We start from the raw sequence: 18412 nt of genomic DNA, 5'->3' as shown, positions 1-18412 counted from the left end.
TGGGAACATTTTCTGAGGTCATAAACAGTTCCTCATGTTACGCTGAATAGCCATGCAACATGGCTCATGGAAGACACTGCTGCTTAAAGGTGTCTAATTATTTGATCCCTCTCATTTTCTGACAGGTGTGACATTGGAATGGATTCTTACCTCTGCCACCGAAGGTGGATGGAGGTTATGTTTTCACCAATGTCTGTCTGTCTGTCTCTTTGAACAGGATATCTTAAAACATGGTGGATGGATTCGGACGAAACTTGGTGCACTGGTTGTGTGTGTGACAAGGACGAATCAGTTCATTTTTTGGTGAAGATCTGGTTCTGGATAAGATAATTTTCAAAAATTCTACATGTGATTCTTCACCATGGAGAGATGATGCCAAAATTGATATATAGCACGATATTTCAAAAAAGTTGAGGATGACTTATGGCAAAAGTAGATGGATGTGTTGGTAAGGTGACCACAACAAGCCAATTTGATTCTGGTTCAGGTCCGAATTCAAATCTGGCCTATCAGTGGGATACAAAGCGTAAACTGTTCAGCCTGGTGGAGGTATACGCTCTACTGAGTGAAACACCTTCGCCAAGTAACAAACTGATCAATGGACCCAATGCAATACCCTCTCCTTTGGCGAGGGTAATGATGGCTTTTTGTGGCAATCTTTATTCATGGCGATGGAGAAAGTAGACTGGCTGTGTTAAAATTGGTGTTCTAAGTGTTTATCTCTTTTTATTCTTAAGGAGCAGCAGCAGAATACGTATAAATGAGTGGAGGCCACTTGGAAAAAAAAACAACAACGATTTCAGCTACCTAATGTAAGTAAAGAACAGAATGGGTCTGAAGATGTCATGTGAACCATGCATTGAGTACATTCACAAGTTAATAAAGAAATGAACCATGGATCCAGATCGGCCTTGATTGGGAAAATAAATTTGGAATACTGCTGTCCCATCTGCGCTGGCGCCCCTGCCTCACACCTTGCTCAGCTTGATGCCGTGGCATCCAAGACCTTCAAAATCATGAAGCTGAGTCTATAGGCCTATTACATTGCCATTTCAGACAGGTTGGTGGTCTCTCTGTCTTTTACCACATCCTTTTTGGTTTTGCACCCTTTTTGTCCTTTCCATGCTTTGTCCTCTCCTCCCCCCCCCTCCCAGTTTTCTGCATGTCTTACATGGTCCACCATCAACCTTTCTCGTAAAACACCCAAAATCAGAAACGCTGCTCATCTCCACTCATTCACTCCTCTTTCTGCTTCCCGTGGAACCAACTTCCCCATTCTCTTCACTCTCATTCTTCCCTCCAGGTCTTCAAGACAGCTGTTCACCACCTTCTCAGATCATCCTCCATCCAAAACCAGTATCTTATACACCTGCGTTAATCTCCCTCCCCCCCCCCAATACAACTCCAAGCCCCTCCCACCAATTTCCAATTTTTCCTTCCTAAGAGTTTGCTTCTGTATCCATCTTGTCCACACCCTGCATTCTCCCTTACCCCTCATAGTTACCTGCATCCCTTGTTTTTCCATCTGTTAGTGTTTCCTCCTCTCTTTCTGCTCTTCCTTTTCTTTTGTTGCTTCCTGATCCATTGTGTTTTAGCTCTTCCATGAGCCTTGACTGCATACAAAAAGTGCACATTTTCAGAGTTGCAGTCCATGCTTAAAAGGCAACTAGAACGGCACTTGGTAGAGTTCTGTTTTGTATCCCACTCCAGGCAAAACATATCCTCCACCAGGCTAAACAGTTTAGGTTTTGTATCCCACTGATAGGCCGGATCTGGATCCGGATGTGAACCAGAATCTAATCGGCTTGTTCTTGTCACCTACCCAACTCATCCACCAAGTTTTGTCACTAGACTTCCGCAACTTTTTGAAATATCGTGCTACATATCGTTTTTGGCCCCATTTCTCAATGGTGAAGAATCACTTGATTCTCGGATCCGGATTCAGATCTTCACCAAAATTGAATCAATTCTTCCTTATCCCACACCAAACCTCACCACCAAATTTCGCCCAAATCCGTCCACAACTTTTTGAGATATCCTCTTCACAGACAAACAGGCAAGGGTGAAAACAAAACCTCCTTCTACCTTCGGTGGCGGAGATAATTAAGAAGAAGCCAACCATAACCTCATCCTTGTCTTCATGCAATGTTGTGTCGGTAGGAACAGAATGTTAATGTTAAGTACCGAGAGTATAATTTAACTGGTACAGTTCTCATATTTGGTATCGAGTTTTAAAACATCTATTCTTGAAAAGTCTGCTGCATTTATGGAGTTCTTAATTTTGCTGATGGCACTGAGGATACATGCTGACTTCTCTTTCACTGAAGGAATCACTGTTGTGCTCCTTCCTTTGAAGAACACCATGTCGGCTGCTTGCCACCCATGACTGAGGCAGTCTTTGGAAAGATACATTGGAAAATATCATTTTAATAATGCCATATGAGGATAATAGATAATGGACTAATGAGCAACTGATTTACATCAGTTTGATCCTTTGTGAAAGGCAATAGCCTTTGGTATCCTTGGCAGCACTTCACTTTTACCATCCTCCTCTCTGCACTCCTTCATGTAGTCTTGTCTTAAAGGGTCACTGAGATGGGAAGTGACCCACTCCCCCCTACACTTATGATAAAATTAAAGGGCATGCTTTTCTTCATATTATGACCAAAGTTGGTGAGAAAATTCCTTAAAGTAACCCAAATAAAGTGTTTCAAAGTTATCTGCTGCAGTTTTACTGGCACAGGACCATACCTCCATTGTAGGGGGAGAGGCACATTTTGACTCTCTTTACATCTCCCCTAACTCTACCCTAACTAGTTATTTGTTAGATATATCACCTTTTCAACTTATTACAGAAAAAAAGATTAACAGAGGTTCATGTTTTACTTCCATCAAGTTTGGAATAGGTCAATAAACTCAAGGTTTATAACCCTTTTGGAATGGACACTTTGCATGCCATTCCAAATGCCAGTATTTTTGTCTCAGATTCCATTGCATGGGGGAAGGAGATCCTGGTGTTCAATGGCACACCATAACCAATGTTCCAGGACTAATGAGCAAATAAAAGTGTTTACCCAGGACTTTCCTGGTTCCTTTGCCAAGAGCCATCTGATACCTTTTCCCAACTGACTGCAGGGAGTACAGATGGGTCGGTGGGAGGTGCCATGGGTAATGGACGATGGCATCCAGAGAGTGTGCATTAAGCCCCACGACCAAACGACTGCCGGCAGGCACAAAGTAAGTACCAGGCGAAAATCGAGAAGGCACATGATAACAAAAGGCTGTTCTTTGTGTCGTCCGCACTTCCAGCTGTGAGGCCCCATTAAAATGCTGCTGTAGCTTTTCAAAATGACTCGATGAGAATTTAATTCATCAGTTGTCATACAATGTTGGGTGTTAGATGGATCTGCTTGTAACATGCAAATGAAGCTTTAAATCCACTTTTTCCATTCATAGTTGTTAATGGATTGTAATTTGGCAGATTTGTGTGCTCCATGACTAATTAAATCATTGTAGAGATGTGCTATAGATATTGAGATAAATGTGAAAGAACCCTTTAATGAGATCCCATTAGATTAATGTTTTTTTTATACAGGATCTCAAAGCTCATAGTGGAGCTGCCACATACATCTCACACCACTTGGACATGCAGATGAACACACGAGACACAAGACAGGACTGTTAAGATGAGACAAACACAGCCACTGAGGGAGGAGAAGTGCCATCACTTCCCGGAGTACTCTGGGTATCAGCAATGCCACAATAACAGCATTGCCTTTCTCACTGCACTCAGTGGGGTAATATCCTCCTAAATAACGTTTTTGCCCAATCTCTCAATGGTGAAGAATCACTTAAAATTATCGGATCCGGATCTGGATTCTCACCAAAATCTAATTAATTCGTCCTTGTCATACACCCAAAATGTCCACCAAATTTCATCCCAAATCGTCCCTATTTTTGTGAGATACAGTATCTTGCTCACAGACAGCCAAACACACAAACAAGTTTTGTCATAATCCATTCATAACTTTTTGAAATATCATGCTGTACATTGTTTTTGGCCCAACTCTCAATATGCATGCCTGGTGTTAGGGTGGCGAGCTTTGGATCCTCGGGTCCTGAGTTCAAATCCCGCTCAGCTGTTGGATTATACCAGGTGGGGTTAACTCGGCCTGTCATCCTTCCGAGGTCGGCAAAATGAGTGTCAGCATGCTGGTATACTGTGTCGGAGTGGCGATCCGTCCAGGATTGTGCCCAAGAGCCAAGGAGACTGCTTAAGCAGCACCAACGCTCTGCACAGAGTATGGTCCTAATCTCCTCCTCTCCTCCTCCTCCTCCTCCTCCTTGGGCTTTGACCTTTTGACCTCAAACACTCGGCTTCACTAACCCAATATGCAAACTGTTCAAATTTTAAGTCGATCTTCACCAAAATCTAATAAATTCGTCCTTGGCACACACCCAACCTGTCCGCAAAATTTCGTCTGAATCCGTCCATAAATTTTTGAGATATCCTGCTCACAGACAGACTGACTAACAGACAGACAGACAGACACAAACAAGCAACCAATATACTGCACTAGCAAATCTTCGATTGCACAAGTACCAAACAAACAGAGGTGAAAACATATCCTCCCTCCATCCCACCTTCAGTGGTGGAGGTAAAAATCTTGGTGAATATCACGATTTACAATTTGTCTTAAAACATGTTCTACTTTTAGCGGATGTATTTGAAGCATTCAGAGAAGTTTGTCATAATTAATATTTGTATGGATTAAACCAAGTCCATTATTACACAGCTCCTGGATTATCTTAGACTGTGATGTCAGAAATAACTAAACAACCGTTAGAAATAATTGCTGACAAAGACATACTTCTAATCCATTACTAAAACAAGAAGTGTGTCTGTGTCTGTCGTTGGCTGCTATCTCCACACGTGGTGGGTTCCAGGAGGTGGAAAGGAGACCAACCACATCTCAAAGTATCCACCTTCATGTGTGTGTGTATATACGAGGGTGGTCAAAAAGTATCTGCAATATATTTTTATTTAAATAATATGATTTGAAAATGAACAGGAAAGAACATGATAAACATATGTGGAAAAATTATGTGCCCAGACCGGGAATAAAACCCAGGTCCTCTGGAAAACCACACCAGTGCTCTGCCATCTGAGCTATCTGGGCAACCCACTGGTTAAGTAATGCAATTCTTCCACATATACAAGTGCCACAGCTGGTGGAAATGCTGCACTCATGTTGATGCATGCAGTGCTGTGCTCTGCCTGGAACACAGGCATCATGCCAACTGACTGGAAGAGGGACCTTGTTGTCCCTCTCTGGAAAGGGAAGTGTGATCGCCAGGACTACAACAACTACTGAGGGGTGACGCTGCTCTCAAGTGCAGGGCAAGGTCTTTGGATAATTATTGATAGGATTCACCACCATCTGCTTGAGCACCAGCACCCAGAGCAGTCAGGCTTTACACAAAAGAGGTCCATGATTGACCGTATCCTTGCCCTTCGTGTCCTCACTGAATGCAGATGAGAGTTTCGGCAGGGGCTGCTTGCAACCTATGCTGATCTCGGCAAAGCGTTCGATTCAGTGAATCGGATGCCCTCTGGAGGGTTCTTGGTCTTCGTTGGGTGCCACCAAAACTGATCAATCTGATGTCTGAACTATATTCTGGAACTGTGAGATGTGGAGATACCATCTCCGACTTATTTCCAGTTGTTACTGGAGTTCGTCGTGGGTGTGTACTGGCCCCCATACTTTTCAGCGCTTGTATGGACTGGATTCTCGGGAGGATTCAGAGATCAAGCTGCGGTGCATCGTTTGGGAATGTCAAGATATCTGACCTTGATTTTGCAGATTATGCAGTCATATTTGTAGAGACTCTCGATATCCTTTTGGGGCCCTCAATTTTTCAGGAATTGGCAGGTTGGAATTGGTGTGATTACCAAATACAGTATGTACTGTATACCAACCCAGAAACCTTGAGTAGCTTTCACCGAAAAACAATGTTACGTTTATATAGACATTTCAAGGATATGATCGCAAACATTATTCTTTGTAAGCAGCTGTGTGTGACGGGTGGAAAAAAAATTGGCTCGGTAATTTAGAAAATACGTGAATATGGCAAACGGCTCAGAATTTGGGCATTGTCAGATATATTTTGCTTTGAAACACACAAGGAGAAACATTTAACGTTTGTAAAGCAAATCTGATGACCAAATGCTTTAGAAACAAGAACGAGGACAAAGGAAAACCTGAAAGAACCTCCATAAGATACGGGATGAAACTTTGCCACAGGATGCCCGTAACAGGCACGGCATGTCCACACACCCACGGAGAGTCCGTACAGATCCAAATCTACCCTTATGTATCACGTCCGTGTGTGCTGCATATGTACCTCGTCAACTGCACATCCCGATCAGGACACGAACAGCACTGTACAGCTCGGTTAGTGGCTTAAGCACTCAAGCACTCCAACAGAATGCCTGGCTTGGCAAGCGATTACCAATTGCCCTCGATACAACTATGCACCCAGAAACGCCCATGCAATGTCCGTCTTGGACAAATCGGCACGTTTTTGGGGAGTCGGAACTGCTGATACTTTCTAATCTGGAACTTACATTTTATAATTCTGGTTACTTTAAGAGATTCTCTCAGTTATTCATATGCGCAAATGAAATAAAGCCACAAACGCTGGCATCTCCAGGCCTGAATAAGCATTGCAAAATACCCAGCGATTCGTCGCTATGATGAACAGGCATTTGATAATATGAGTAAAGAACGTGAAAAAAAAACCACACTTTATCGTTAAGAAATCGTTACGGCTTGTTCCAAGTCAAAGCATGGTTGAACAGGCCAAAGAACATGATGGCTTAAGACCCCAGCGAGGTTACCCAGGAAACTCCTTCAGACCCCAGACAGCGAGGTGGCCGAGGACCGTGGCCATAGTGCGCAACGTGCCCCATAGTTCAAACTTATTTGGTGTGTGTGTGCACGTGTTTGTGTGTGTGTTTGTCACACTTCATTCTAAAGGGTTCCTGCTCTCGTAAAACAATAAAAATGGTCCCTTTGGAAAGATAATGATCAATTTCCTGAGAACAAAATATGGTGTCCATTTAATCATAAAGATGCCTGTTTTTAAAGCCCTGGTTTCCAGGACTGAGGAAGAAGAAGCAGGACCTTGAGCTTTAATGTAGCGGTTCCTGCTGCCATAGAATAATATAGAATTGATCCATTGTAAAAGGGAATAATTGATTTACCGAGTTGGAAAGCTAATAATCTGTTTACTTGGAACAAAAATTTGACCGTTTACTCAGAGATGCTTCACTTTAAAAGCCCGTATTTCAGGATTGAAGATGAAGCAGCGAGACTTCTCGCTTAAATGTAATGGTTGGTTCCTGCTGTCATAGAATAATAAAACTTGTACCATTGGAAAACTAGTAATTAATTTACATGGTTGGAAAGTTAACAATTGATTTAGTTGGGACAAAAATTTGTGTCCGTTTAATCATCGAGATGCCTGCTTTACTAGCCCCTCTTTCCAAGATTGAGGAAGAAGATGCAGGAATGTGAGTTTAATATAGTGGTTGCAATGGTAACGTTTATTATTTTACCACATCAAGAACCCTTTGGAAGGACACAGAAGGAGCGCAAATAATTATATGTAGTATTACTGCTCGAAGCAATAGAAAATATTGTGGAAATGATGGGGTAAAACCTTTTTTAGTGGGATAAGTCTGGTGGGGTAAAACTGTTTTGTATAACATTGTTATTTATTAATATTTGTTTAGTATAAGCATGACATACTATTCATGCAATCGATATGCGTTGCATATCCAATAGAAAGACGTGTCCCCCTTCCATCACATCTGTTTTTGCACCCACCATACCTCTGGTGCAGTTGGATGTTCTTTTCCCCAAATGTGTCTTTTATGTTCCTTCCAAAGAGGCTTCAGGACCGTTCAATGCACCTAGGAGGATCGAATGCCTCGTATGATGAGCATCCTCTACATTCCAGTTTGTTCGATCCATTTTCTATTTTGGTCACTAATAGGATAAGCAATCTGTGGCACCACCTTCACTTTTCCTGATTGAGCTGTCAATAAAAGTAATTGCTGAGACTTTGTCATCCATCATGTCAAGGCCGATTGAAAGTTCAAGAACCTCTGAGAAGGCCCTCATTCAAGTCAATTCTGCACTATGTCACCCTGGTTTGACTCATTCACATCGATAAAAACATCCAGCTCATTTTCCTGCCTCCAAATACAACATTAATTAAACTAATGGATCAAGGTGTCATTACACAGTTCAAAAGGCTGCACACCAAATTAGTGCTGCTTCAGTTGCTTGTTTCCACAAATGCAAAAGACTTCACTGTTCTGATGTTAATGGTGAAGTCTCAAACTTCATGTCACAGCATCAAAGATTCCATCGGTCTTTTTGTCAACTGTTACACAGCAAACTTTAAATTAAATGTGGAAGGATTCCTATTGCCTGAAGTGGTGAATGACCTAAGAGGGATTCCTGACACTTCCAAGAATATCAGGGAGATCGTTGCCGTCACAATTACTATCCCTGGTGAATGCTTCAGTGACATGACTACTGAAGACACCTATGACCTGGAAGGTTATCAAGATTAGCTCCCAGCTCATCCAGCTTGTGTGGCAGCTGCTTCAGAAAAAGAAAAGACGACCTCTCCTGATGTCGCAATCACCACTGTGAGCAGTGAATATTTGTAAGTCATCACTCTGACCAACACCCTGATCACTAAATTGTCTGAAAATCCAGATCCAGCAAGTTACTTTGAGTTGGTTCATTATACTAGCAAAATCAGAGGTTGTGAATGTTTATGTCGGAACCAATCAAGTATGTCAGTCACATCTCATAAACTTCTTCAGGCAGTCTACTTGGTCATCTTCACCATCTCTCCCTCAGTTTGGTGAGTGTCAAATTAGTTTGATTTATTTGCTACAGTTACATTGGCCTCTTAACAAAAAGTCATGGTCGTCCATTAAGCAGACTTATTTTTCTTCTTCTTCCGTCATAAAGGCATGTTTTGGCCAACATTTCACATTTTTGTCATTATTATTTATAAATTTTATTTCCTTATTCATTGTAGAAAAGGATAATGTTTATTTACATTCGCTTATTTGTATGAAAGTAGCACCAACTAAAACGTTTTTGCGGATTACATCTGCATGTTGTTTCAACTGATCATTCAGGCTGGCAGAATGTAACCTCGTGATCAAGTGATCTACTGCACAATCATGTGCGCAGGGTGTGTGAAACTGCGCTCCAATGAAACCATTACGGCACTTTCGAGAACCCTTAGACATGGGACGTAGCCCCAAATACTTGAGTGGTGATTGGTTAATTTTAAAGCCAAGTACGGGAAGAAAATGGAGAATGGTGCTTTAATCATGATGTTGGGGGTGGAGGTGACTCGGGGGTTATAATCGTAAAGATGAGTAGGCAGACGGGTTGACACAGGCTTACAGGATGGGCTCACGGCTCCACATAATTGACAGATGCCTCATGTGCATCACGATGCACGTGTGAGTGAAAGGGAGTCTGGCTATTTCCTGTCCTTCTGGCAGAACTGACTCACTAGCAGTGATGGCACAGTGGTATAGAGCTGGGAGAGAATGACCCAGGGACTCGTGTGTATATATATATATATATATATATATATATATATATATATATATATATATATATATATATATATATATATATATATATATATTTTGACTTGGGACCCCCTGAAGTCATTTTGCTTTAGGTCAAACATGGACAGGGAAACCTCCTGCTGATTACAATCAACTCCCCTCTCTCAGCTGATGAATCCATGTTTTACACCACTAAATTGAAGCACTGATCGTGACTCCTGTGGCTGGGGTCATACCTGGCACAAAACAGATGTTTGTGGTTATTGGAGGCCAATTATCTCGCATAATATCACTGCAGGAGTTCTGCCTGGCAGTGTCATAGGCCCTTCAGCTGCTTTTTTGATGAACCTCCTTGCATCACAAGGTCAGATGGGCTGTTCGTTGATGATTGCACAGTATTCATTTCCATCCATTATACTTTGGATAATGGTGCACTTGATGCCTGCGTGCAACAAGACCTGAACAATATCCAGGCTTGGGCTGATCATTGGCAAGTAACATTTGCACCACCCACACAAGTACCTGACAATGACTATCTCTAACAAGACAGAGCCTACTCAATTCCTCATGATATTTAATGGCATTCCCATTGCTAAGTCCCCCAATATCAATATTCTGTGGGTTGCCATTAACCAGAAATTGAACTAAACAACCACAAATTTGCTGCACCAACCAGAGCAGGTCAGAGGCTGCATATTTTGTGGCAAGTGGTTCACCTCCTAACTTCTTAGAAACTCCCCATCAGAAGTCAGGAGTTTGATGGAATTCTCTTAACCTGCCTGAAAGGGATCAGCTGAAAGAACTCAAAGTGCTTAACACCATCTGAGATAAAGCAGTGATCTTTTTGACTGGAACCTTATCCAACAATCACAACATCCATTCCCTTCACCATCATAGCAACATGTTGTACTACTTACAGGATGGACAGCAATAACTCACTGAGGTTACTTTGGTAGCATTTCCCAAACCCATGAGTCCACAACTGCCATCACATAAAAGCATATAGGGAGCAGGTTTATGGGAATACCATCAACTCGAAAATCCCTTCCAAGCCATACACTCTCTTGATTTGGACATAAGTGATCCGACCAGTGATCCGGTGATTTGGACTGGCCGGTGATCCTTCATCGTCACTGGGTCAAAATCTTGGTACTCTTTACCAAACTAGGGAGTTCATAGAACACCTTACCCCTTGCAGTCTTGAGAAAAAGGACATTGGAAGAATCTTTTTCAACTGTTGCTTTACGTTTTGAATGAAACAAAGTGTGAGGAACTGCCATATTTGTCTGAATGCTGAATCTTACAGTTGCTCTGCCCATAGGGCATAAAGTAGTATAAAGTTAATATTTTTCCAAGTACTGTACAGCTAAATGGAAGGTTGTTGACAGTGCCAAGAAGGCATCCACCAAATGGTGGTCTCCTTGGGTTAACCTGAGGCAGTCCCTTCGGGTGGGTGCCTGGAATGTTCTATCCCAAAGAGAGGATGGTCACCAGTCTCTGTTAGCATCTGAGCTGATGCGTTTGGACAACGGTATTGCAGCACTCTCTGAGGTTCGGAGACCGGATAGTGACGAGATCGTGGTGGGTGGTTACACCTACTATTGGTCTGGTCCCTCTGATGGTCACCATGTCCAATAACCTGACTCCAAATATAATTGAGGTAACACCAGTCAACGAGAGTATTACGAGACAAAGGATGCGTCACTCTTTGGGCGTCATTTCCCTGGTCTCTGTATATGCTCCAACTGAGGTGAGTGATCTCACCGTGAAGGACGCATTCTATGCCGCACTCGAGTCTGTGGTTGATCAGTGCCCCAGGCGAGATACTCTTCTTGTCTTGGGGGGTTTCAATGTATCAACTGGAACTGTTAGGGATGATTATGAGACATGTGTTGGTCCACACGGGTCTGGAACTGTGAACCAGAATGGCACTAAGTTCCTTGACTTTGCAAGAAGTCAAGGACTAAGGGTGGCTGGTTCATAGTTTCAGCGCCCACAAGCTCATCGCGAGACTTGGTATTCCAACGCTGGCGGTGTGGCAAAGGAAATTGACCATGTGCTCGGTGATTGTTCCTGGAGGATGATTCAGAAGTGCAGGGCCTACCGGAGTGCTCAGTTCCTCAATACCAACCACAGGCTTGTTGTAGCAACTCTGAAATTGCAGCTTAAATCTGGGAGAATGGTACCATCCCAGAATAGGCTGGATGTTGGCAAGTTCAAAGATGAGAGGGCAGCTGAGGAGTTTGTGAACAGGCTGAGTGGGGATTTGGGGGGTCTGGGTGGTTTTGGAATCGAAGAGTAGTGGAGTGCCTTTTAGACCTCCATCCTTGATGTTGCCGGTGAATGTCTTGGGACTCAGCATAGGTTGAAGAAGAATTTTGTCTCACGGAACACTGGATACCATTGACAAGAGTCGCAGGACCAGGCATAATGGCAGAGCTGAGCTGTTCATGGAGTTGAGGCGTAAAACTACGTGTGCTGAGAGTGAACAAGGAGGCCTACGTGTGAGGAATCTTTGAGGGGGTAGAGCATCACCCGGAGTCGTGATTCTCGTCATCCTTGCAGGGAACTTCACGCATTGCGTTCCTCAAAGCCCATCCTTCGGTGTACTACAGTTAGAGCAGAAGGTGGTGGGCTCTTGTAAAGAGGAGTCCAAAGTGAAGGACTGCTGGGCTGGTTACTTTGAGCAGCTGTACCAGGCTGACCCACCAGCTGTTGAGTTGGATGTCAGGGGTGTTAGTATTCCTATTGCTGACCCTCTAATCAACTGTAATCCACCTTCATTTGTGGAAATACAGGCTGCAGTGAACTGGTTGAAATGGGGTAAAGCTCCTGGGATCTGTGGCCTCCATGCTGAACTTCTCAAGGCTGGTGGAAATGCTGTACTCCTGTCGTTGCATGCCTTTCTGTGCTCTGCCTGGAACACAGGCATCAACATAACTGACTGGAAGAGTGGCCTTATTGTCCCTCTCTGGAAAGGGAAGGGTGATTGCTAGGACTGCAACAACTACCCAGCAGTGATGCTGCTCTCAGTGCTGGGGTTCGCCACCATCTGCTTGAGCAGCAGTGCCCAGAGTACAGGCTTTACACCAAAGAGGTCAATGATTGACAGTATTCTTGCTCTTCGGGTCCTCACCAAATGCAGATGAGAGTTTTGGCAGGGGCTGCTTTCAGTCTATCTTGACCTCTGCAAAGCGTTTGATTCAGTGAATCAGGATGACCTATGGGGGAGATTCTTGGTCTTCATGGGGTGTCACCAAAATTGATCAATTTGATGTCTGAACTGTACTCTGGTATTAAGAGTGCTGTGAAATGTGGTGATACTATCTCTGACTCATTTCCAGCTGTTACTGGAGTTCATCAGTGGTGTGCACTGCCTCCCACACTTCCACTTGCCTCATGGTTGCAGCAGGTTGATCAGCATCTCAAGGAGATGGGGATAGGCCAGGCATCTGCCTGGGGGATGGCCAGACAGACGCCCCTGGAGTACCGATGGAGAGTGGATGCAGTGACGAGTGGATGCAGAGCTGCTCTGGCGCATGATCCCAAACCTGACCTGAAGAAGGCAATTTGTGTTCTCCAATGTTCAAGCATGCAGATCTATTGAAATATAATAAAGGTTTTAAAAGCTGTGTGATGAAAAAAAAATCCTTTTTCCAGAAGTTTACCACCATTGATGCACTTTGACACCAATTTATTTAACACGTGAAATTAGTTATTCATGCCTGTTGTTTGTGTCCTTTACGATGTCCTTAAAAACAGTAACTTTCCTGTTCGGAATGATTTTCAATTTTGGTTGATTGCCAGACAGGTACACAGACTAAAATAATTTCAGACAGACGTACATTTTTCCAATTTCAGAGCCAAAGTTTTTCTAAACTGCAAATTGATGCTGCGACTCATGTTCCGATTTGTGTTCTCCACTGTTCAAAACATTAAATTCATTTGAAATTAAGTAGTTCTGTGATCATAGACTGATGTCTGGAGACACACAGACACACAGACAGACAGAGAGACAGACACACAGACAGACAGACCAACAAAGTGAACCAATTGCTAAACCCCACTTTTTGCTTGGCACACTCAGGGTAATAATATTGTTGTATGCAGTTTCTTAAGAAGCCAGACCCCTCTTTTCTTAATGGCAACTAGGAGTGGGGAATGAATGTCAGGTTTGCCAGCAACCCCATATCCGATGATTAAATTTGAAAAAACAAATTTGAAGCCCGGCTCACTGAGGTGGGGACGACTACTTAATGTTACATTCTGTCCAAATACTGTACCCCCTTGTTGGCACATCATTCAAATGTAGCCAATGCACCTTAAAGTTCTGTGATTTTTACAAAAGAAATGCTCGTCGAATTGTACTGTCAAAAACAACAAAATTATGACGAGCTAAGTGCTGACATCACACAGGTGTTTTGGTGTTACAATGAAGAACAAAGTACCATTCTCCAAAATCACTTGCAGAATGATTAACAAGTCACAGGATGGTACACAGAGAGTACACTTTCCTTTGAGCTGTCTAGTGTGGGTTTGATTACCGACCCAACTATAAACTGTCCAATTGATGTTTCGCAGCAGCGGGTTGTATCACAAATTGTTTGTTGGAGGTACATTGAGCCACATGCTCCGTCTGCAAGCACTGTCTTGTGGACGTTAAATATGCCACAGTGTCTTTTGACAAAGAGAAGGTGAATTTTCACCGGCATCCTCAGCAAATTACTAATCCCTGCCATAACCGACAGGAGGCACTACATTAGCGGTATATTCACTCCTTGACCATGCCCCCTCTCGTGCCCCAAGATAATGCAACCAATTTGTATTTGACTCCCAGGCTTGTAATTGACTCCCAGCCCACTATGCTTATGATACAAATAGATTAATATTTTCCTTATTCATTTTCTTTTTATGCAAGTCGTCATTGGTTTAATATGGCTTGCGTTGGAGGAGTGAAGCATTTAATAAAGCTAAGACAATGTGCCATTCCCTTCCAACCCCAATGTAGTAAACCCACTTTAATGACTCGTACGTGTCATGTGTTATCGTATACACCTGAATCCTCGATGCCATGTGGCTAAGATTCTAAAGAAATGCTTTGTGGATCTATCTATAATGATTGTAACGTGCATAATTTTGACGATGAGGATTGTGTGGTTAGCTCCAGCATGCTTTCTCTCAAACCCCTTGATGAGCACAATCCTTTCATCGTTCAGCTCACGACACATTAGATTTCTACTTCTACGAGAACCCATTACTGCGATTGTGCTTGGTATTGATCAGGCAGTATTGTGACTATTTTGCACTCTTTATCAACATGCTCACTGTTATTGTGTTCAGGAATTCTGGGGACAGGGCAAACAACTGAGTACACTGTCAATTTCGTGTCGATCTACGTCGATGGTCAGGTAGAACAATTAATTGTTTCAACAGAACTTTGGTGGAAATAGGTTGACCACTATGATATGCAATGAGAAGCTTATGTTTCAGACATTGATCCTTCATGAGATTTTGCACCAGTGAAGGCATGATGCTCAAAACATCAACTTCTTGCTTTCCAAGGCAGTGAGCATATTTCGATCAACACTTTGTTCATTACATGCATCAGTATACGGTATACTGAAGCATGATGTATTGCAGAAAGAGGGTTTTTTTGTATAGTGTCAAGGATTGTGGTAGAGCAAGAACACAGAATGGATCAAGACAAAACGGAACTAGAACGGGCACTCGTAGAGCGCATACCTTCGCCGCAGCCACTAGTTTGAACATGGCATGAGAGTGAAATGAGGAACTAAAATTCCACTAAATCTGCTCGGGAATTTCGCAAATTTAAAGTCCATGATCCGGATTTTGTGAAAGGATTTGGTTATTAGAACTATTACGATTATAACAATTTTAGGTGATTCGTTGTCCCAAGTGCCGAACTCTGTAGCATGTAGGGTTGGATTCGGTCGAATGTCACTGACCACGCAGACACGACCTGGATCAAGTAGATCATGTTTTCAAATCCGAGCGAGGACAAAAACGTCATTTTAATTGGCATCTAATTAAACAAGAAAGTAAAACTCCTTTTACTAAACCATGAGCGAAGCTATGTGCATATCAAACTATACCAAGTCTCCTTAATGAAAATTTGTTATATTTTACTTAGTAACTAAGTTTGGTAGGGCCCTTATGGCCCTTGTTGCATCAACAGACACACAGTTTAGACACAGAGATATATTCTAGTTACCTTTGTATTAAGTTGTCCACAACGCATCTCAATACAAATATGCATTTCGTGACCCCCATGACCTTTGACCCACAACCGCTACCTAGGGTGACAATAGTACTATGCCTTGTGTCATTTCAGAAGATGGGGAATTGAACACTGAACAATTTGGAGTTAATTTGATGTAAATCGGAAACGTATTAACCGTTTTCATCATGAAAAAACGATGTTGACCTTTTTGTGACCTTGACCTTTGATCCGATCGCTCCCAAAATCTAATGGATTTGTCCTTTCATGATGCCAAACAAATCCAAAACAATTTAAGCCTCTCTGTGTTTTGTTTTTTTTGCGTTAAGTTGTCCACAACGCTTTCCGATATAAATGTGAATTTGTGTGACCCCCTTGACCTTTGACCCCCAACCGCTGCCTTGGGTGACAAAAGTACTATACCATGTGTCTTATTAGAGGATGGGGAATTTAATTTTGAACATTTTGGAGATAATTTGCTGTAAATCAAAACAAAATTGACAATTTAATCACGAAAAAACGATTTTGACCTGTTTGTGACCTTGACCTTAACCTTTGATCCGATCGCTCCCAAAATCTAATCGATTTGTCCTCTCGTGATGCCAAACACATCCACAAAATTTCATGACAATCTGCGAAGTGGTTTTTGTGTAATGTTGTCCACAGCGCTTCCCAATCAAAAACTCCATTTTGGTGACCCCCTTGACCTTTGACTTCCACAGACTAACTTGGGTTGCAAACACTATACCATACGCTATATCAGTGGACCGGGATTTGAATACTGAACATTTTGGACTTAATTTGATGTAAATCGGAACAAAATTGACACTTTAATCGCAAAAAAACGATTTTGACCTTTTTGTGACCTTGACCTTGACCTTTGATCCGATCGCTCCCAAAATCTAATCGATTTTGTCCTCTCATGATGTCAAACAAGTCCACAAAATTTCATGACAATCTGCTAAGTGTTTTTTGCGTAATGTTGTCCACGATGCTGCCCAATGAAAAATGCTTTGTGGTGACCCCCTTGACCTTTGACCTCCAACCGCTTACTCGGGTTACAACAACACCATATAATATGTTATATTTGAGGATAGGGCATTGAATACTGATCATTTTGGCATTAATTTGATGTAAATTGGAATAAAATTGACTGTGTTATCACGAAAATAAAAATGTTTGACCTTTTTGTGACCTTGACCTTGACCTTTGATCCGATCGCTCCAAAAATCTACTCGATTTGTCTTTTCATGACAACAAACCTTCCTACACAATTTCAAGCTAATCCACTCAAGTTTTTGTATAAAGTGATCCAAAACATTGTTAATACCATTTTTGGTGACCCCCTTGACCTTTGACCCCCAACCGCTACCTAGGGTAATTACGCCACACTTTCATGTGGCATAGCCTAGAATGTAGAATTGAGTAATGAACATTTTGGTGTTGGGTTTTATCTCGTTCGGATAAAAATTGACCGCGTTATGACGAAAAAACGATTCTGACCTTTTCGTGACCGTGACCTTGACCTTTAATCCGATTGCTCCCAAAAGCTTCGCCTGGCGTCCTTGAGTAGCTGCACATAATCTCTGAAAATTTCATGCAAATCGGTCCAGCAGTTTTTGCGCAATGTTGTCCGCACACATATTTACCAATAAATAAATACACAGGGGTCAATACAATACCTTCGTCAAACGAAGTTTGCGAAGGTAACTACAAGAACAGTAGAAAGAAAGGTGGGGGGGCTCACCAACAGCAGGGTTGAGGGATTGAGTAGGGGGATATTTGGAGAAATATGTGATGTGGGGAATAATGATAGCAAAGGGAGGATACAGGAGGTGAACTAGATGGATACAGCCGCAAACTCTCAATCACAGAAGTGGAAGGAGAAACTGGAAACCCGAGAAGAGGTAGGTGGTTAATGAGGGTCGAAAATATAATGGTTGTAGATGTGGGATGACCTGAGATGGTGGTGAATAGCTGTCTTGAAGCCCAAGAGGGTCAAATGATACTGAAACAGATGATGTCTGGTTCAACAACAGTGACCTGCATTGAAAGATGACAGATTGAAAAGGAGGCCTTGTATGTTTGAAGTCCACACAGCTAGGGATGGGCGGTGTGTGTGTGTGTGGGAGGGTTGAAAGACGTTCCAATTGTTTGACCAGTTTGTGATTTTCTTTTTTCAAGGTCTGAAGAGAGGGAAGAGGCTGCTGCCTGTCTATCTCAGGGATGAGGGCTGTCACAGCAGAGGGTAGAGTCATCCGCAAATAGATAAAGTGGATTTTCCAGAGAGTCAGAGAGATCATTGTTGAAGACTAGGAATAGGATGGGCCATATAACACTGCCTTCTGGGCACTCCAGCATTGACAGGGAGACAACATAATAGGATTCCATTGAGAGCCACACGTTGGTTATGAGATTAGAAGAAGTCAGTCACCCAAGAGTGGAGTTGGCCTTGGATGCCATAGGCAGAGAGTTTGGTGAGCAAGGTGGGATGCCAG

At 42.6% G+C, this 18412-nt stretch overlaps 1 protein-coding gene across 6 annotated transcripts in view; it reads left to right on the top strand.

Annotated features, from left to right (window-relative positions):
* The window catches only part of LOC147020621 (nesprin-1-like), a 464443-nt gene that overhangs the window by 91607 nt on the left and 354424 nt on the right, over positions 1-18412 (top strand). For all 6 annotated transcript variants that reach the window (XM_085896125.1, XM_085896126.1, XM_085896121.1 and 3 more), the window contains one exon: positions 3136-3237. In XM_085896125.1, coding sequence (XP_085752251.1) covers positions 3136-3237 — 102 coding nt within the window. The remainder of the gene's footprint in view (positions 1-3135; positions 3238-18412) is intronic.

Source organism: Eptatretus burgeri, chromosome 9, assembly GCF_056783735.1.
Source record: "Eptatretus burgeri isolate ZD-2024b chromosome 9, Ebu_testis_v1, whole genome shotgun sequence".
NCBI lineage: Eukaryota > Metazoa > Chordata > Myxini > Myxiniformes > Myxinidae > Eptatretus > Eptatretus burgeri.
This window is presented reverse-complemented; position numbering and strand designations above follow the sequence as displayed.